At 45.2% G+C, this 20,754-nt stretch overlaps 2 protein-coding genes across 2 annotated transcripts in view; one reads left to right on the forward strand and one right to left on the reverse strand.

The window, feature by feature from the left end:
- Window positions 1-14,279, reverse strand: part of Gtf3c1 (general transcription factor IIIC subunit 1) — a 65,943-nt gene extending 51,664 nt beyond the window's left edge. The window contains exons 1-5 of the mRNA XM_028764166.1: window positions 14,013-14,279; window positions 10,415-10,624; window positions 5,870-6,046; window positions 5,283-5,426; window positions 2,838-2,934 (exon numbers count right to left, since the gene is read on the reverse strand). Of these exons, the coding sequence (XP_028619999.1) occupies window positions 2,838-2,934; window positions 5,283-5,426; window positions 5,870-6,046; window positions 10,415-10,624; window positions 14,013-14,233 (849 nt within the window). The 5' untranslated portion in view covers window positions 14,234-14,279. The remainder of the gene's footprint in view (window positions 1-2,837; window positions 2,935-5,282; window positions 5,427-5,869; window positions 6,047-10,414; window positions 10,625-14,012) is intronic.
- A 208-nt stretch (window positions 14,280-14,487) lies between these two features.
- Kiaa0556 (KIAA0556 ortholog) overlaps window positions 14,488-20,754 on the forward strand; it is a 167,406-nt gene continuing 161,139 nt past the window's right edge. Inside the window, exon 1 of the mRNA XM_028764277.1 lies at window positions 14,488-14,522. Within this exon, the coding sequence (XP_028620110.1) occupies window positions 14,516-14,522 (7 nt within the window). The 5' untranslated portion in view covers window positions 14,488-14,515. The remainder of the gene's footprint in view (window positions 14,523-20,754) is intronic.

Genomic DNA, 20,754 nt, shown 5'->3' on the forward strand with positions numbered 1-20,754 from the left:
TTTCCCATACTGCTTTTAAAATCCAAGTGTGTGCATGAATCATTAAGAGTCCTCCCAAAGGCAGTGGAGAAAAAAAAAAAATTAAAGTCACCTAAGAAGCCAGAGAGATGGTTCAGTAGTAAAGGTATTTGCCACTAAGCCAGAGGACCTGAGTTCCATCCCAGGACCCACATAATAAACTTGCTGACAACGCCAACAAGTTGTCATTTGACACAGCTTCTCAGGCACCAGGCAGGGAAAAGTGATCAAACACCTCTGTAGCTAGCAGGGCATGTGGTCCTCAGGGTGCTGTAGTCTACATTCCCCGGCAGACCCTTGAATAGCACAAGTGAAGGTCAGCTGCTGTCTGCTGTCTGTCACATGGATGTCGCTCTTCTCTGATGCTATTGACAACAAAGTTTTAAAATCCATACTGCAGAAAATGTCCTGCCCCCAGCCAATCTACTATTCAGCGCTACCCTGAGTCTTGGGGACTGCTTGGCCCACTGGGGCAGAGACAGCAAATGCCTAGGAGCCTCAGCACACATCTGCAGCCCACTCAAAGGAGCCAGCACTTTCACTGTTGGGCTACAGAACATATGATTATCTAAGAAATCCAGATGAATCCCATCTGGCTCCTTCAAACACGCAGGTTTGTATGCAGTGCCTTTTGTTAATTTAGCTGAGCCTGTCAGCTAGAGCGAGCCTTTGGAAACCCATCCATCAAGTCCTACCACAAGCATATGGTGTTGAGCTCTGGACCATCCAGAATGAGGGAAGATGATGTAGTCTTGCCCTGCAGGGGACCTGTATGTTCTGGTCAGCAAAGAGAACAGCAGGAGCCCCAACAAGGCCAGCACCCACTTCAGCTACAGGCTAGTTTAGTTGGCTCTCCTTGGAATCTACTGCCAGCTGCAGACTAGACAACTCCAGAGAACACCCAGAAAGCCTTCGTGCTCCATAAATCTCAGCCTTGGTTCACAGAGTGTCCCTCCTCACCCACACCCTGCCCTTGGCTCACAGAACACACAGCATGAGTCCTGGGCCCCAGCCTTCTCACCCCAGCCTGGTGTCACATTCCAGTCTACCTGAGGGTCAGCCACTCAAACTCAAAAGCCTGAGTTGTATCTTCAGACCTTCTGTCAGTCCTCTTATATCCTGGCTGGGTCACTACTCACCACTGTGTCACTTTCAAAATACATCCAAGTTCAAGGTGCAGTAGTGGCCTGCTGGCCAGGATCCAGCCTATGTCCTTCTTCTGTTAGTACCTCACACCACCGTTACTTCCTGGGCTTCTCTATGCAACCACTGACACAGCTACTACCGAAGGCTGAAGCTTCCAGACTCTAGTCTAAGCCAGGCCATTAAGATCCACCTCATCTTCCATCACCTTCATCCACCACTACATCCAATCACTGCTGGCTTCTAAGAGCCCCATCTCTTCTGTGAATTGCTCTGAAAGGCATAAGCTGTCGAGGGCCACATCTCCCATTGTGGGTTCAACCACTAGCCCTCCCGATGACATGGTCCTGTGACAGGACCACCTGGTATCTTCACCCACTTCTGCCACTTTGATCCAGCTCTGACTGAAAATACTCACTGAGCCACATGCTCAAAGATACAATGTTCTGTAACAGTGAGGCATAGTGTTGACCTGAACAAGACTATCGCTTCCTGTTCCTCAAGGAGGGTACAACAGTGTCCCAATTCCTAGAGAATACACAGGAACAGGGAACATAAGAAACAAAGGGGCAGACACTGGCTTTCTTCAGCCTGTTGCAATTTTTCTCACTTCTAGTTAAGTCTCCTAAAAGGTTTTGTTTTTTTTTTTTTTCAACCTTCCTTTGATTTTCCAGTTTTTGATCAACTGAGACAGAGAAATACACTCCTACCCCAAACTGCAGGGTATCCGGAATTGCAAAGGCATTGATTCTGTCAGTATCTGGAAGGTAACAGAAAGTTGAGGGACTTGATGGGGCTGGTCACTATCAGCTGGTTGCCATCATGAGCACCAGTGGGGCCAGGCCTGCCAAAACTCTCATACTTAAATTTCTTTCTGAAATCTCAAAGTGAAAAAAACAAAACACCAGGCCAATTTACTGCCCCTTGGAGATAGGGATGCAATGGTTCTCATGACAGGGAGAGGCCTTCTTCCTGTACACAATGAAGTCAAAGACTAGCACGGCACAGGTGACTCTTGATGACTGTCCTGACAGATGTGATCAGAGACCTTCAGGGACTGGACTAATTACTGCCCAAATTCTGAAATGCAGCTTCCAGCTCCATGGTTTAGCCTCCAGGGTGGTCTCTTGGCTAACTTTCCACTGAGAACCATCCCTGGCAGCCAGGCAGCAGGGTCACCATGAGCTTGCTACCTCTCACACTCACTCCATCACAGCTGCTACTCCTGAGCCCGAGATGGAGCAGGTCAGTAATTGCTTTTTCCTCCCTGTTACTTCAGCATAAAACCACTGGGAGTAAAATTACAAGTTTCAAGATGAAAGAAATCTAAATGTCAAATGTTTTATCATCCCACATGAACTGACAGTGGGTTTGAGAGCAAACCCCAGAGGGAATGAAGTCAGTCAAGGGTAAGAATTTCAATGAAAACCAGCATTTTCTCACTGTGAAGATGAAAAGGCCAGGCCTGGGGATATAGCTCAGTGGTAAAATGCTTAACAGGAATGAGGTTTTAATGTTCGATTCCATTCTTAGCACTACAAAAATAAAAAAAGAAAGGAAAAGGCCATTTGCCAGGCTCTGGATTGGGCTGCAAGTCTTCAGTTTACCCCCTTTTTAAGCTCTCTAGGTTATACGCAGCTTGCACTGCTCACCCAGATCCTGCCTCAAGGACTTACCAGTTCCTCCCTCAGCTTGCCCAGAGTCTCAATCTGGTTGCTCCGTGTGCTCAGCATCATAGACAGCTTCTCCATAAGGATATCATACTTGCTCCTCCTGGAAGAAACACCAGCCAATCACCTGCTGGAGCCTAGCACCAAAGAGCGCCTGATCTTTAGAGATGACAATTCATGTCCAAAGTTATGGTGACAGTATACAACCCAGACTCCAGGGCAGGCACATCAATGCAGCGATCTCTCACCTCCTCACCTTCTGATAGCACTTTAAAGGTTAGAGGCCTTTCAAGTTCTGCCTCTAAGAGTCAAGCTTTTGGATGTCAGCTTCATTCCCTTCACTCCACCAAGCCCTCTCCTATGTCTACTTTTGGCTTCTCTGGTGTGACTGACCTGATGCCCACTTCCTTTGCAGCATGAAGTTGGTGTGTCATGATAAATGTTTCTGAGATAATGGCTTCCAAGGAAGCTAATGTTCATGCAGCTTGTGTCTGTGGAACGCTGTGAAGCAGCTTGGTGTGACTCCTTGTCCCAGAAGAAGAGAAAACAAATGCATACTACCCCCAGTAAGGACGAGAATGAAGAAGAAATGGGTACTGCACCTGGCTCTGGCACATGGGAAGCACTGTCATGACCACTTTACATAAGAGAAAATAACAGTTTAGAGGTACAGGCACTCTGCCCAAGAAAGAGGCAAAAGTCAAACAGTGCCGCTGACATACCAAGAGCTTTCTCCTATTCAAATGCCACCCTACACATTCTCTCCAACTCTTCTGTTATCATCTAGGCTCCTGGTAAGTCGCAGGCCTTGGCTTGAGTGGGTCTTTGTTGCTGTTTTGGTTTTTGAGGCAGTCTCACTCTGTATCCCAAGCTGGCATCAAATTCAGGATCTTTATGCCTTAGCCTTCCAAGTACTGAGATAACAGGTATATGCCACTATACTACCGCAGTTTGGCAATATACTTACTTAACTTATGGATAGTATGAGCCATTAAAATGTAAAACTTGTAAAACATGATTCTCTCCAAAACAAGGGCTGAGAGATGGTAGAGTTGGCAGGGTGCTAGAAGATAGATTAGGACTTGTGACATTCTGATAGTGTACAGGCGTGAAGGGCATGCAGAATTACAGATGTCTGACAGAAGTACAGATATGAATTTTACTGGACACCCAGTCAATAGTATGCACCAGAGTGTCCACCTTGTGTCAAGTCACATGCACTGCAGTGAGTGTTAAAAACTGAAATTACACTTACTCCAGAGTGCACACTTGCCTCTCTCTTTGAGGGTGCATCTAGCTAAGGACTGAAAGAGCAGGATTCTGACAAACAGCTAGAAGAGAAACAGTTACAAAGTCCAGGGATGTGACTGTTTACCTGTTTTCCAAATGCCTCTTCGTACTACCCATCTCTACCACAGAGCCCTGGTGACCAAACCTAAGTGTTTGAAGCTTATGCAACTTAGGGCTGCTTTTCTAGGTCCTGTACCTGCTTGGCTATTACCCATCTTGGCTTTCACTTTTCCTATAAAGGCTAGGCAGGTGGCACAGCCCTTTCCCCCATGCCCTTTCCAGGTTAGTTACTCACTCCAATTGTAAAGAAGAGTGAGAAAAAACTATGTTTGCTCACTCCCAGATTCTCTGGTCCTTAGAAAGCAATGTGTGTAGTGGTTTGAATAGGTGACCCTTATAGACTCGTATGTTAGGGAGTGGCAATAGAAGGTATGCCTTGTTGGAGTAGGTGTGGCCTGATTGGAGGAGGTATGTCATGGTGGAGGTAGCATTCAGGTCTCATATATGCTCAAGTCTGGCCAGTAAGGCAGAGTCTCCTTCTGCTGCCTGCAGATTAAGACATACTACTTTTGGCTCCTTCTCCAGGACAATGTCTGCCTGCATACTGCTATTTTCCTGCCATGACAATAATGGACTAAACCATTGAACTGTAAGCCAGCCCCCCCCCCCCAATATTTTCCTTTGTAAGAGTTGTTGTGGTCATGATGCCTCTTCACAGCAATAGACCATGTGTTTGTTCTCTCCAGTGCTCTATACCAGTGGAACTATGATACCCAGCTAAAATGGCACCTTTCCATTATTTTCACCATTTGGTAGAACCTCACTGTGTGACCATATAGGATAATTATTAGGCTGTATGATTGAAATATATTCAATCTGAGATTGACAAAATTCAACAACTTTGCCACTGTCTCCAATCAAATAAGGTTTACTTCAAATGTTCCCCACTCTTCGACAAAATGTTAATAGTTTCTATTGTTGGGAAGTATTTTTCCTTCCTTTCTGCATAATTGCTAGGCTTCCTAAATGAGCATGATATACTTTCCTCAGAAACAAATATAAAATATCTTTAAGAAAACCTTTAGCTTTTGGCCTTTAAGAATCTTAAAAACACACATAGTTACAACATAAAAGTTAATAAATATTTTCTACCAGCCGCACCTGTCCACATGAAACCGGTTAAGGAGTAGGAGGATAGAGTGTTGCTGGGCTCCAGTAGGTAATCGGATCACATGTGACTGCATTGTAATGAGCCCATTCTTGTTCAGAATTTTCCTATGATAATGAAGCTTCCCAGCGTCGACCCTGCAGGAGAAGAGAGTGGTTACTCCACTTTTTTACTGGTAGCTTTATCCTTACAATGTAGTTTCTCACTTGCAAATGAATATACACTGCTTAGCCTGCTAGCTATTTTTTTTAAGAAATATTTATTTTATGTATGTAAGTACATTGTGGTTCTCCTTGGACACAACAAAGGAAGGCATCAGATCCTATTACAGATGGTTGCTAGCCACTATGTGGTTGCTGGGAATTAAACTCAGGACCTCTGGAAGAAGAGCCAATGCTCTTAACCGCTAAGCCATCTCTCCAGGCCCTAGCCTGCTAGCTTCAAGAGAAAAGTCACAAGAGGCAATGGCCTGGAACAAAAAAAGCCATGCCTTGGGGAGGATACAGCAGCAAGTCCTTGCATTTAGAGTGTAGTACAACAGCCGTGTAATTTAAAGTGGAGACACTAGCCTAGCTCTTACTTGAAAGCGGTGGTGTGAAGGTCTCGCTGCAGCTCCCCTTGCCACCTGGATCGACCTAACCGCTCCAAAATGCAGTAGGAGAAATCAGGAAGCTTCAGATCAGGATCCCCCTCTAGGCCTATCAAGGCCCGGTATCGCATGTCCTGGGAAGCCACAATGATGAGCTTCTTACCCCACCTGCAAGTCACAATCACAAGCAGAATCAGTGCAACTGTAAGGAAACCAAAGCACAAGAAACCAGGGCCTTTTGTCATTTCTGCTGCTTCTGAGACATTCACAGAACCCCAGTTCTGCTTCACAAGTTCAGAATCAGAACTGCTGTGAGCCGATAGATAAGGCCACGCTTGATTCCTGGCTCTACACACTAAGATATATTCATACTCTTCACTGTCATAGAACTGACTGACTATGCACATCTTTCAGGAGTCTGCCCTCTATCTACAGGGGCCTCCATCTTCACATAGCTCCAAGGTTACTGTTTGGCTGTGATTCTCATGGACCTTTAGATAATTCCTGATCTCAGAGTCACAACACAGTTCAGCTGTCAGAACTGTATCATAACTGTTAGGCCTTCCAGAAGATGCTAATCCCACTCCAACCATGCCCAGATCCTTCACAGTACTTAGCACTCTTGGCAACAACCTTTGTAACACTGTCTCTCTCCTCCAGTACTGTCAGTGGAGGCAGACCATGACCTTGTTCAACTGGTATGAACACAGCAGAGAAACAAACTAGGACAGAAGTTGGTATCAAGAAGAGGGCATTATTGTGATGGACCTGACCATGAGGCTGCCATGCCTTGGGGTATTTTGAGGGAAAAGGTGGAGGATTTTGGAGCTGTGGGCAGAATAGCCATTGAGTGCTTTGAGTTTAGTGAGCTGTTGTAGGAACCTGGAAGACAATGCTAATATCGATCCAGACAATGGAGGCCTGGCTTGTGAACTTTCATAGGGAAGCCAAGATTATTGAGGCCATTCGTATGATATTTTGGATTAGGAGACTATGGAAGTAAAACCTTTGCTTTATTAAGACAACAGATGCTGGTTAACTGGTGCTGAGAATAAGCTATGATTTTAAGTAAGAGACAAACATCACTCAAGACAAAATCTTTTGGGGAGTTCTTTTCAAAGCAAACACACAGAAGAAGCAGTACAGAGAGGGCCAAGGCTGCATCCTAGGCTGAAAGCTGACTTCAATGTCTAAGAGTCTCCCACATGGTATTGGTTTAGAAGGTGTGACAGGGTCACGGAGAGCAGCTGAGGCTTTGTACTTAGAGTCTCCTTAAAAAGAGTCCCAGAGACACACCCAGAATCTTTGAAAAGGAAGGGGACCACTGGTGAAGGTGCAGTCTCACATAGAGTACTTTAGGGGCTGGAGAAACAACTCAGGGGTTGAAAGTTTTTGCTGCTCTCACAGAAGACCTGAGTTTTAAGTTCCTAGCACCCACCTGTAACTCCAGGGCATTTGATGTCCTCTTTTGGTCTCCACCAACATCAGCTTGTTTGGTTTGTATGTATGTATGTATGTATGTATATATGTATACACACACATTTTAGAGGTTTTTTTAAGAGTATGATTCTCTGTGCTGGGGTGTCTGGGTCCATAGTGTATGTAATGTTTAATTTTTAATTTCAAGTGTCAATTTGACAGTGTTAATTAGTAGCTAGAACATTACTATCACACCTTTGATTGTGTATGTGAGAGCTTTTCTTGGAATTCCCTAAGTGGAGAAGATTTGCCCTGAACAATGTGGGCTGCACCATCCCACATCTGTCTCATGATTTGTCAAGATGTGCACAGATTTATACTCCGGCAATGCATTTCTGAACATGAGGCACCTACTGTACCCTTTCAAATCATGAGCCAAAACAAATCCTTCCCAAGTTGTTTTTTGCCAAGTCCTCTATCACAGCAGTGAAAACGGAAGCTAACACACTGTGTATCATCACACTATGCCAAAACCTCACTGGTGCCTTGCCTACAACTATGTACTGAGCTGCTTTGTTCACACTCTGGCCCAGCCTCAGGGAGACCCAGCCTTCACTCACTGCTTGGCTCCAAATGACTGAGCTGGAGGACTGCCCTCTTCCAGATGAAAGTGACACCAAAGATTTACAGAAGCATGGCTTTTCATCCCTCTCCTCTGAAGACACTTTGGCTTCTTTCTGTTTTGCTGTTTCCCAACATCTGGTCCTGAGGCATCAGCAGCCCAAGTATTCTCTGCTTAGTCAGTTTTCTGTGCTCCTGTACCTAGCAGATGATTTCGTTTCTCCAAGCAAACAACAGGAAACAGTTTGTCTTTGTAAAATGTGTCGTACAGCATATGTCAAGTTTATACAGTCCATCCTTAAAGACGTAGACCTAAGCCTTCTCCCGCTCAAAACAGGCTTATTAAGAGAAACTACAAGAGGCCAGCTGGATAAATGACTACAAACACAGGAAAAAGCTTGCTTCTTATTCAGTCTTGCTCCTTGTGTCAATTCCCACCCTTCATTATCATCAGGCCAGCAGCTGTGTTAAAGACTGACTGCCACACCACCCTGGATGCTCCCAATTTCGTCTGCACTAAGACTGTCCAGCCGCTGGTCCCATGACTCCTGCTATTGTACACCTGAAGACTGTGACCATTATTTTGGTGAACAGATGTTGAGCAGAGTATACAGTGCCAGGACAAATAAGTAAAAAATAATAATCTACCTTTAAAAAGCTCACAAAGGAAAAGCCAAAAAATGAACAACATCAGGGGTTCTAACTCCAGACAGAATAGCTCTGGCACAAAGCTTTGGCTAAAGCACCTGTGGTCAGCAGTGGGAGCACACACCACAGTCTCAGAAACCTCTGGAGGAAACAGGAAGGTGGGTTAGAGGGAGAAGGGCAAGAAAGCAGCCCTTGCCCATTGGCAAGGCAGGCTTGCTCTGGAAGACCAGGGGTGGCATGGCTGGAGTGTGATACATGCTAAGAGATGCTCACAAGGTCAGCACGGTCAGAAACTCCCAATTGATGCCTCAACTTCTAACCCAAGTAGGATAGCCTAACAGGGGAGAAGTAAACTATATGTACCAACTCTCTGCCAAGCACCTGTGCGACCTGAGAGGTTCAGTGTGGAACACACAGAAGAGACTCTATCAGTGGGAAGCTGATGGTCTCCTGGTAAGGGAAGAATGCTGCCAATGAGCATGTGAAGTAACTTTGGCACAATTCAATGGCCTTGTTGCAAATGGTCAAATTTTGAAGACTCAAATGCTCTTAACTGTTCACTGTGTCACATTTTTCTCACCAGACCACAGTAAACTGATGGTGCCTGAGCAGCCAAGACGCTTAACGAGGGGTACAGATGAAGCTGGGATGAGGGCAGAACATTCTAAGCACATAGAACAGCACACACCTTTCCCTTCAAAAACAAGGGGGCCTGACAGATTCCCCTTGAAGTACAGTGAGGCTAGGTGAGAGAGCTTAGCAGGCAGGGACAAGGTCACACAGGGCCTCTAGGCCATAGTGAACAGAACAGGTGGCAAATGAGAACAAGATCACTGGTGTGGAAAATGAATGGTTGGAGCCCAGCCACTGTACTCTATGGTGCTTATAAGAACCAGTCTTTGTTAAAATAAATTGCATGTTTTTTTGGTTTTTTTTTTTAAGAACTATTGGAAATCCACGTTTCTATGTGTTAGCAATGAAATAATCTCTAAAATAAATATAACCTCAGTCTGAGCAAACAAAATTTGCCCAAGAGTGAGATCTGGTTAGTTCAAAACCCTGGCTGTGAGCAACTCAAAGAGACCATATGCCCATCACATCTTCATCTTAGGAAAACACCCAATCATTACAGGAGGTAGAGGGGAGACCACACCAGTGTGGTGAAGAGACTTCTGCATTATTGGAGACAAGTTTAGAAAGATAAGTCAGGGCCGGGTTGTGGTGCATGCCTTTAATCCCAGCACTTGGGAGGCAGAGGCAGGCAGATTTCTGAGTTCGAGGCCAGCCTGGTCTACAGAGTGAGTTCCAGGACAGCCAGGGCTACACACAGAAACCCTGTCTCGAAAAAAAAAAAAAAAAAAAAAAAAGAAAGAAAGAAAGAAAGAAAGAAAGAAAAGTCAGCAGGACATGACTGACAACTGAGTGCAGACATCTCAGAGAGAGGAGGCCTAGAAAGAGACCCAAGTTCCTGACTTACACATCCTGGCCTATGAGAATGCCTCTGACTAGGACAAAGAGATGAGAGGGAGAAGCAGATCTGATATGGACGAAACGGCCACCAGGGCATATGAGGGGCTCATAACTGAAACACTACATGAGACATCTGGGAACAGCTAACACTTGACAGGGTAGAAGGAACAGGAAATTCACTAAAAGCTGGGGAAGATCAGGAAGAAAAACAATAATATGGGAAGACCAGGGGCAACGCTCCATCTCAGGGATTAAGGGCTTGCTGACTGGGATCTTAAAAGTCAAAGTGTCAGACAGGAGTCAGATCTGCAGGAAGCAGAAGTAAAAGGAAGGGGAAAAGGGATACACAGAGAACGTGGTGTCTCCTCTAAGAATTACCTGCTGAAGGCTTCTACCATTGTACAACGAGGCTGCAAACACTTGCTCCTGATGCTACTGGTGATGTCCTTTCTCTCCTTAAAGTATCGGCAGGAGCCCTGGATGCCATCCTTATTCTCTAAGATCATATGAATGGGGTAGACATCCTCCAGAGTGACTGGATCCCTCCTGGACTCCAAAATTCCAGTTTCCAAGTCAATTTCTTCATATCTAGGGAGGAAACACATACATTAAAAACTCCCAACTCAGCTTCAGAGATAACATGCACCTGGCATCTCCTGCCAACTCTTTGCAGAGACCAGAGGGAAGAACAGGGGAGGTTACTCAATTTTGCCTCTCACAAGTACAGTCATTGTCATCGTCTTTTTCTTCTTCTCCTTCTTCTTCCTTCCTCCTCCTCCTCCTTCTTCTTTTTTTTTTTGGTTTTTCGAGACAGGGTTTCTCTGTGTAGCCCTGACACTCCGGGAACTCACTCTGTAGACCAGGCTGGCCTCGAACTCAGAAATCCGCCTACCTCTGCCTCCCAAGTGCTGAGATTAAAGGCGTGTGCCACCACTGCCCAGCCCAGTCTTTTTCTTCTTAAGACAATTCTTCTTTGCAGCCTGGACTGGCCCTGAATTTTTGATGCTTTTGCATCCACTTCCCGAGTACTAGGATTACAAGCAGGCACACTATGCCTGGCCTACAGTTAAACTTGACAAGCAGGTTTTTACCTGTCTTTTCTTTTGAGATAGGGTCTCCTAGGCAAGCTTGAGCTCACTCAATACACAGCCAAGAATGATCCTGAAGCCTTGAGCTCCCTGCTCCACCTTTGGCATGCTGGGATCGCAGGTGTAATTCCACCACACCTGCTTTATACAGTTCTAAGACTCAAACCCACTGAGTTACACCTCCAGTCCAGGTTCTTATCTATCTCAGAAAAAGAAAAAACAAAGCAAAAGAACAACAAAAAAAATTTCCACCTTTCTAAGATCTAAACATACCCAGAATCAGAGACTGGATCTACTTTATTGGCCAGAGCCTTTTGCTTTCCCTCCAGATCTAGCTCCTAGATCACCCACCAAGGATGTCTTCCTGACAGCTTTCTCTCTTTAGTCTTCTCTCCAGTTCCCTTATCCACTTTTATGGTTTTGATATTTGCCTGCAATGCAAACAACTCTGGTCTTTGACGCCAGGCTTGTGTTTTGCTTTGTGGTTGTAGAATGGAACTCAGAGCTTTGCCCATACCCCTGAGCCCCTGCTTCCTCCTATTTCCCCCCAAACAACAATTCAGTGTCTTTAGCAGTCTACTGAACATCTCAAATTCCATGAGCTCAAAGAGGCCCGTTTCCCCACTTCCCATCAAGTCCCTGGAGCCAAGCACACACTGGCTCAGCTGCCTCTTATCAGCTGGCATCAGTGAGTTTCCTTCTTTAAGTGGGTGAACTAAGGTAAAGTACTGTTTGCCTTTGGAGTCTGGCTAGTGTAACTGAGGCGTACTTTTAAATTTTTTAGAAAACTGTTGTCTTTTCTGTGAACTTTGTCCTATATAACCCTCAATTTCCCAGCACATACTGAGGCCTGCTCTCTCTCTCTCCACCCACACTTTAATCTTGGTTGAAGACTCAGCCTCCTCCATCCAGCCTTGAAATGTAGGTGTAGCTTGTAGCTCAAGAGGTGTCCAATCACAACACTCACCTGGGGATGATCTCTCGATTACCAAGTACCCAGAATGACTCACAGAAGTCTAAGCCAGCCCCTCCCCCTGGCTGCTTTACCCATCAGAATCTTCCCTTACACTCAAAGGAGACTTGCAGTCCAGTTAGCACCTCCCCAAGACTCACCCACTGCTCATCCCCCCAACTCTGTGAAGGGGATTAGTGTTCATTCAGGTCATCAGCAGCAGACACCAAGTACACAGACCTTCATTTCTGTTTTTCCACACTCCATATCACCAGTCACCAAATTCTCTGAACTGTCTTCCTAGCATGCCTTTTTACTTATTTCTTAATTAAAAGATTTTTCAAGATGGAGGTTCTCTGTATAGCCCTGGCTGTCCTGGAACTCACTCTGTAGACCTGGCTGGACTCAACCTCAGAGATCTGTCTGTCTCTGTCCAAAGTCATGTGCTGCCACCACCATCAGACTGTCAACAAACAAACAAACAAACAAACGTTCTCACCATATAACTGGAGCTGGTCTTGACATCTTCTGCTAGAGCCTGCCTGCAGGGACTACAGGTATGTGTTATTAGGCCAGGCTACCTGGGATTGTTTGATCCTATGCTGTCTTCATTCCCATCCTCACCATGATAAAAACCAGTCTCTGACTGGTTGTGACTGGGTCTCTCAGCTTCACTCTGTAACCAGTCTCACTCCCGCTACAGTGACTTGCTACTGTCTTTATAGTAATAGTACAGTACAGGATAGCTTTATCAATTGGATTAGATAATCACAGGTTCTTTCTCAGACAAATTTAGTTAAGGGCAGAATAGATCCTGGACCTACATTTCCTGGATTCCTAATTGATGACCACTTTACACACACACACACACACACACACACACACACACACACAGAGCTTTTTTTTTTCTCTTCAGAATGCCAACCTCTTGAGGGGGTTGTAAAACTTTCTGCACCATGTAAGTATGTCACACAGTCACACCTCACAATAAGCACACTTAAGTGGCAATAATCCCTCCCCATTCTCTGCTCCCAGGCTTACAGTTCAGGCACATGCAGTTTATTTCTCTCCTGTTAAGCTATCCCACTTGGTCTTGCCTGTTCAGAGCATTATTTGCCAACTGGCCACCTAAATTTAAACTTATTTGGTTCATTATTACCTCTAGAACCTTCTCTGACCTTCATAACATAGCTTAAGAGTTCTTGCAGGGCAAGAACTTGCAGGGCATGGTGGGGCATGCCTGCAATCCAAGTGCTAGGGTGCAGAGGCAGGAGGGTATGAAGTCACACTGGACTATACTGTCAGCCCTTTCTTAACAAAAACTGGCTGAGGCTAAGGGTGTTCTCTACGAAAGGAGCTGGATTCTATTCCTGAAGAGGAACAGATAGAAGGAAAACGTGCATTTAGCAATCCCTGAATCCTGTGTTTGTTCCTTAACCTCTTGATGGTCAGCTTCCTCCTCTGTAAAATGAAAAGACAATGGTGTCTCAGTGTCACGGAACTGATCTACTGAGTTCTGTCGCTTCTAGAACTGGGTCTCGGAACCCACTTATGGGAAGTGCCCAATACACCTCGGCTACTCTTTCACTGCTGTTTGGTGCTGTGCAGACCTCCAATTATTTGCCTTAGCTTTCAGAACGAATGCTCCCTAAAGGTCCCTGAAGGACCTCACCTGGTTCCACTTTCCAACCACTTTCCTACTCCCGTCCTATCGTTCAACTTAAAGGAACTCTTTAGACTCCCTCAACACACTGGGAAATAGTCACAGCGGATGCCCCCTCCCCCAGCTCATCAGACTCGGGCCTGCTAGGGCGCAGAAAGCTCAGGTTAGCTCGCCTCCCGCGCCCATCCCCCACGTCTCATGGTATCCGCTCTGCAAAGCACCATCCCGCCCTCCTCCAAGCTCTCAGCCCCCGCCCCACCCCTGGTAGCTGACCGGTCTTGGAGCTGCAGGTCAGGTCGTTCTCGCGGCTCCTCGTAGAAACTGATGCCCGGGTGCGTGGCTAAGGCCCGCCACAGAAACTCCTGCGTGTAGGGTTCCAGCGGCAATGGGAAGGCAGGCGAGCGGGATTCTAGGCGGCTCCATAGCGCGGGCAGGCACAGGCCGTCGAGCCCCTCCAGGGCCACCTCGTCTAACAACGACTCGAGCGCGTCCATGGCCGCTTCAGTTAGCAGCACCCGAGGCGCCTGCGCACCTCGCCGCCGAGGCCAGGGCCCAATGCGCCTGCGTACAGCGATCCTGGGCCCAGGGAAGGCGGGCCAGATGCTGGGAGCTGAGGGGGAGTCCCAGCGCTCCGCCGTGACGTCACGCTGCCCGGGGGCGGGCTCAATGAACGGAGTTCCTTCACCATTGGTCCGGAACTCCGTAGTAACCAGGGGAACTGCAAACAGTGTCAGAGCCGTTTCCGGTTCGGGAGGCCGGAACCGCCGCCTCTAGGGATGGACGGTTAGTGTCCGTGGGCCCCGCCGGGAGGTTGGGCGGCCGTCCCTCATCCCTCGGAGGTGTCTCGGGGCGGAATACCAAGCCACAGGGACCCCGGCCCAAGATGGTGTCCAGCCTGAGGGGAAGGTTCTGGCGGTGCGGGATGGGGACCACGGCTGGGAGTGGTTTTGTAGAAAGCCCTCTCAGACCTAGGGAGGGGAGACCGGGAAGAGATTGGCGTTGGGGAGGCCTGAGGAGGATTGCGGGAGATGGGGGGTGGTGGGGGCGGTGTCCTGTGATGGGCAATGGGCATGGGGAAGTTGATTGGAGGCTAATGTGTCCCCTGGGAGTATGTTTGTCAGCTACTGGCATCAGGAGTGGAGGGAAACGGCTGGGAATACTTTTATGTGCTTCGGTATCGTAGATGACTCACGTTAACTGAATACTGTTCGGTGTCAGGGTTTCTGTAACTACTGACAAGTACAAACGTTTCAGAACATTCCTTTGGGATAGTTACATATTTTTACAGGTGAGGGAGCTGAGGCTAAGAGAAGGCAAGCAACTTGCCTGCCCAAAGTCATATAGCTAATAAAGAGGCAGCATGAGTAAGACTCCTGGACATTGTGTCTGAAGTAGAATTATGGAAGTTTGAAATCTGAAGAGGTTTTTAGAAGCCTTTCATTCCAGAGCTCGGCAGTGCACATGTCTACAGGGACAAGTTTGGTGGACTGTGACCGAAAACCAGTTGCCAATCTGTACAGAAGCAGTTGCTCAGATCTGGTCAAATGATTTTAGGAGCAAGTCAGTCAGTCAGTTGTAAGGACAGAGGCAGCCTGGTTAGAATCACTATGGGCACTCAGAAGCTCCCTAGGAATAACTATTCAGATATCCAGCTTTTCAGATGGGAACACTGATGTCTGTGGAGACTGGAAAGGTCTATGCTAACATGCTGTTTCACAGTTCATTACTGCCCCTTACTTCTGCATTCTTATAATAGCAAGTGGACACAGCATGGAAAGACGTGTTACCATTGAATGTGTTACATATGCTTAAAGGATGCCTTTGTCCTTTGTACTTGAGGCACTATAAAAAAAATGCCTTTTATCAGTTTGCCCCATGGGAAGGTCCATGGAGTGCAGTTGAAGAACAGTAGTTCTTAAATCTTGTAGACCTTGGACTCCGTTAAGCCTTTCCTTTAAAAGACCTTTAAGCAACATAAGCATGTATTATATCTGTGATGTTGCCACATAAATACAAAATTTCAAAACATCAATTCACTTAGAATTTAACATCAGGCCAGAAGTGGTGGTGCGTGGCTCTTTTCCCCACACTCAGGAGATCTCTGTGAGTTCCAGGATAACCTGTTCTACAAAGTGAGTTCCAGGTCAACCAAAGCTACATAGTGAGGCCCTGCCTCTAAACAAACAAGAAACACTAAACTTTTACTTCTGAACTTAGATATTTTAAATGAAAATAGCTGTGCATACCCCTCCTCCAAATAGAAAAAAAGGTATAGCTTTATATTTCCTTTCTCCCTTTCTTTCCCTTGATTTTGTTTTGGGACAGGGTCTACTGTAGCTCAGTCTAGTTTCAAACTTGTTGTATAGACAAGGATGAGTCTGTGTTCCCAGTCCTCTTGCTTTAGCCTCCTAGGTGTTGGGATTACATGGTTCATGCCAAATAACTGCTTTTTACTTTTTTAGGACTAGGGATTAAACTGTGTGCTAGGCAACTGCCCACACAGCTGAGCTATATACCAAGTGACTCTCTCACCCCTTTTAAGACAAAGTCTCAGTAAGTTGCTTGGGCTAGCTTTGAACTTTTGAACCTCTTACTTCAGTCTCCTGATTAACTAAGATTATTGGCATGATAACTATTCATGGCTTATTTTACATATTTTTTCAAATCTCTATGTCTAGTTTCAAAGGAAATATGTATGCCAGATGCACATGGGGGCTGCATGCCTGGTATCCCAGCACTTGGAGGCTGAGGCAGGATCATGACTTCATGGCCAATTTGGCCTATATAGTGAGATCTTGTCTCAAAGAGCCAAAAGGAACAAGTTGAACACCTCTGCATTAGTAGCCTAACTTCTACTAAGAATTATGCTATTTTGGCTAATGAATTTGAACAGATAGAGTCCTATACATAAGTGGATGGGAAGTGAATATCATTACCTTTTCAGATAGCTGTAGACACTTTGACAATACATCAAAACTTAGCAAGTAACAGGTTCTGGAAGGTTAATCATAATGTGGTTAGTGAACTTGGGACTCATATAATAAATTCCATTTGTCATGCCCTTTGATCTATGGGCTATTTTCTCTATATCCAATTGTATGGCTTCAGCTATTGGTCATTTGGAAAAAACTGGTTCAATAACATGCAAATCCTCTAAATGGTAACATTAGAAATTATCCAGTATCAAAGAAAAAAGAGAGAGAAAAAGAAAAAATTACTTAGGAGTTTCACACCTGTAATCCTGGCACTTGGGAGCCAGAGACAGGAAAAGCCCAAGTCTGAGGCCATCTTGGGTTACAGAGTAAGACTTTATCTCAAAAAAAAAAAAAAAAAAAAACCAAACCAGAATAATTAGGCATATTATTACTGTCACTATCTTCTCTGTTTTATAAGAAAGAGATTAAGCCCCTGGAAACTGCTAAAACAATGGAAGCACCTTGCTACTTGCCTTCCCTTGAAAACTGGTTTTATCATTGGCAACAAATAGTTGTTTCCCTGGTGACAGGCTCATTTCATTTGTGTCTGAGAAAATATCTGCCAAATTGCCAAATCTAAAGAGTCACAATTTGTGTCTTGTTCATAAAAGTAAAAATGATATTCTCTACAAGATACTATTAGTTTATCTGGTAACTTCCATCATTTCCTGGTGCTTCTGGGAGGAACTGTTGTTCTTGTAACAGAATTTCTTGATGTATGCTTGCATTTTTTCACATGAAATATTAAAATGATACATTTGGGCTGAGAGTTTAGAAAATAATTATTTGCTATTTTACCAGGCTGGTTTTGTTGTTTTTGAGACAGAGTCTCACTATGTATGTCTGGCTGTCCTGGAAGCTCACTATGTAGACCAGCCTGGCCTTGAACTCCTAGAGATACACCTGCCTTTGCCTCTTAAGTGCTTCGATTAAAAGTGTGTACAACTCCACCTGGCTAAGCAGTGAAGATTATTCTGCATTTGTTTGCTTGTGTTACAAATTACAAAGTACATATTGATAAGGAAACAGCCATTTATACTATTTGAACTTTTGGCCTGGATTAGGCTGAAAGCATCTTGGCTTATTTTTGTTTTGCCCTATCAATCAGAATGCCACACAGAAGTTGCAGTATTATGGTGCAGATCAGTTTGCATTCATGAGCCCCTCCATTGCCCCAGGATCTGTGTACACACTTTTAGATGACTTGTTACAGGATGTTTTGAGAAGTGACTTGGTCACTTTTGCTCCCTCAGCACCTCTGCACTCCTAGGGCATGATTATAGCCACAGAGGAATCTGCATTTTCAGCTAGGTTGCATGAGGAATGCTTTACTCTAGAAGGTATTTACCCTAAGGTTAGTCTTTAACCTTTAGAAATCCTATTTTTAATTTGTTTAAATGTGCGAGGGCCTGTGTGCCCTGGCATTCTTGTGGAAGCCACCATGAAGTCAGGGAACCAAGATGCTCACTATGTAGCCATGACTACCCCGAAACTCACTATAGAGACCAAGTTGGCTTCAAACTTAGAGAAGCTGGCTCTGCCTCCTTGGTGCTACTGTACCTGGCATTTTTACACCTAATCTTTATAGACCTGTGTCTGATCTGTTGTTGAAGAGCAGCATACTGTAAGTAAATTGTGATTCTAGCCAACTAGGTAAGCCAGCAGCCTGATTAGAAAACCATCTGCTTCCTCAACACATAGTTTAAATGTCTAACAAGTCTCCCCAGGCTGGGCTGTGCTTTATTCTGCAGTTTGCTGTGCCTGCTTTTCTCTGGCCTGTTGGTTTGGTTGAGGCCATCCTGTTTTGTTACAGTCTGGGTGATGCTCCTAGATTTGGTCTAAGTAGCTCTCAGTTGCTATCTCAACTGTGCCATCTCTGAGCCTGTCTCCCTGTCATCGTCATATGAGATGCATATGATGGTGAAATATTTCTAGACCGGGTATGGGGATGCACACTATAATCCTAGCACTTAAGACAGGTGATTGTGAGTTCAAGCTTAGGCTAATAGTACCCCACCACCCATCCCCATCCCCCACCTCTGTCTCAAACAAGGAAAACAAAGTATTTGTAGTGGTAGCTGATGAGATTGGTGGCTGCAGATGGATAGACTTCTCGAAAACTGTTGCTGAAGAGAACAGGCATTCTCTCTTCCACTTTTCCTTCCCCTTCTTCTTCTCCCTCTCTCCCTAAGACTAGGTCTCCTGTACCCCATTCTGACCTAGAACTAGATTTGTAAGGGAGGATGACCTTGAACTCCTGATCCACCAGCAGTCTCCAACACAGGATAATCTTTGAAACTAGTGTACTCTTTGTTCAGAAGAAATTTGTTTCCCGTTTTTGTTTTTGTTTGTTTTTTAATGCTCATGAAGGAAAATGGCCTTGCAAGCATCCTCTGCCTATGAAAATGTTCGCCTTTGTATTAAAGTCAAAATTTCTCCAGTGAGATGGTTAAGGAGAAAAACAATTGTTCTCAGTCTTTGGGGGACATGATAATTAGAGAAAAGCTAACCACATCAGTGCCATTAGAAAGGATTTTAAAGTGGGTTCATTTGTCTTTGCTGCCCTGGAAGCAAATATTCAACATTTCCCCTGTTGATACCAATTGTTTGCTTAGCAAACTTTCTTAAAGATTAATAATGTCAAGTTGAAATTTTGCCTGGCTTGTCTAGATGATCCCAAAAAGCAGAGCAGTCAGTGATGAGCCAGGAGGCTTTCCTGGGAAATACTGCCAGCCACCGGGGCAGGAGTTCGGATCTTGTGTGGGTTCATGCCTGGCTTCTAGGAATGTTTCTGTTTTTCTTGTTACTTAAACCAAGCATGAGATAACCAGAAGATTGGTCTTCAGCAAAATAAATATGTGCCTTCTGTGCCACGTGTCTGCTCTCTTCTTTGTTTCCTCCTTTCTTCAGGTGCCTATTCTCTTATATCCCAGCATTTACTCCACCCTATCACTTTAGCTTCTAGGAACTTGGCAGATGTGTTCTGCTTGTTTTTATGACATTTATGGTAGTGATTCAACATCAGTGTATTTGTGCAGCAGGATCTAGAGATGGCAAAATAAGTAAAACTGAATTCCAAAGAGGAGTATGTGGGGATTCATTTACAATTCTCTCTCTCTGAATAGTGTCTCATATGGCATATGGCTTTGAATTTACTGTGCAGTGAGGATAACTTTGAACTCCTGATCCTCCAGCCTCAATTCCCCAGGTTGAGGTACATACCATCTTTCTTAGCTTTGTTCCCATTTTCAGATTCCCCCCACCCAGACCCCAGGGGCTTAGGATGTTGCTCAGTAGAAAATAGTTGCCTAGCATGTCCTACACACTGGGTTTCCTCCCTAGCATCACAAAAAAGGGAAATTAAAAACAAACAAAACAGATAGATCCTTTTCAGTAAAGGTGATTTTTTTAAAAGGATGTTGCTTTTTTAAAAAAAACTGTGTGTGTGTGTGTGTGTGTGTGAGAGAGAGAGAGAGAGAGAGAGACTGAGAGAGACTGAGAGAGACTGAGAGATTAAAAGAGACAAAGACAGAGAGACATATCATAGCACTCATGTGGAGTCAGGACAACTGAGGGGGGCAGGTTCGCTCTTACCATGAAAAATAAAAAGGTCAGTCAGGCTTGACGACGAGTGCTTTACCCACTGGCCACCCCACTGGACCAATGCTCAGTCTTAAAAGGAGATGTAGTGGTGAAGAAATGGCTTAATGGCTAAAAGCACTTGTTGCTCTTCCAGAGAGTTTGGTTCCCAGCATCTGTGTTGGGTGGAGTCAGCTCTCATAACTCCAGCTCCAGGGCATCTGGCACCATTTTCTGGCCTCTGCTAGTACCTGCAGATACATGGCATGCACAGACATATGTGTAAATAAAAAATAGAAAGGAGATCCAGCAAATCAACTAGTGAACTTTGCCTTGTAAGTGTAAGAGTCTAGGTTTAATTACCCAAACCCACATAAAATGCTGGGCATTTTGGTGTGTTTATAGTACTGGGGACGTGGACACAGGCAGAACACTAGAACTTGCTGCCCAGCCAGCCTAGC

This window comes from Grammomys surdaster, unplaced genomic scaffold (assembly GCF_004785775.1).
Source record: "Grammomys surdaster isolate TR1022 unplaced genomic scaffold, NIH_TR_1.0 142, whole genome shotgun sequence".
Lineage (NCBI taxonomy): Eukaryota > Metazoa > Chordata > Mammalia > Rodentia > Muridae > Grammomys > Grammomys surdaster.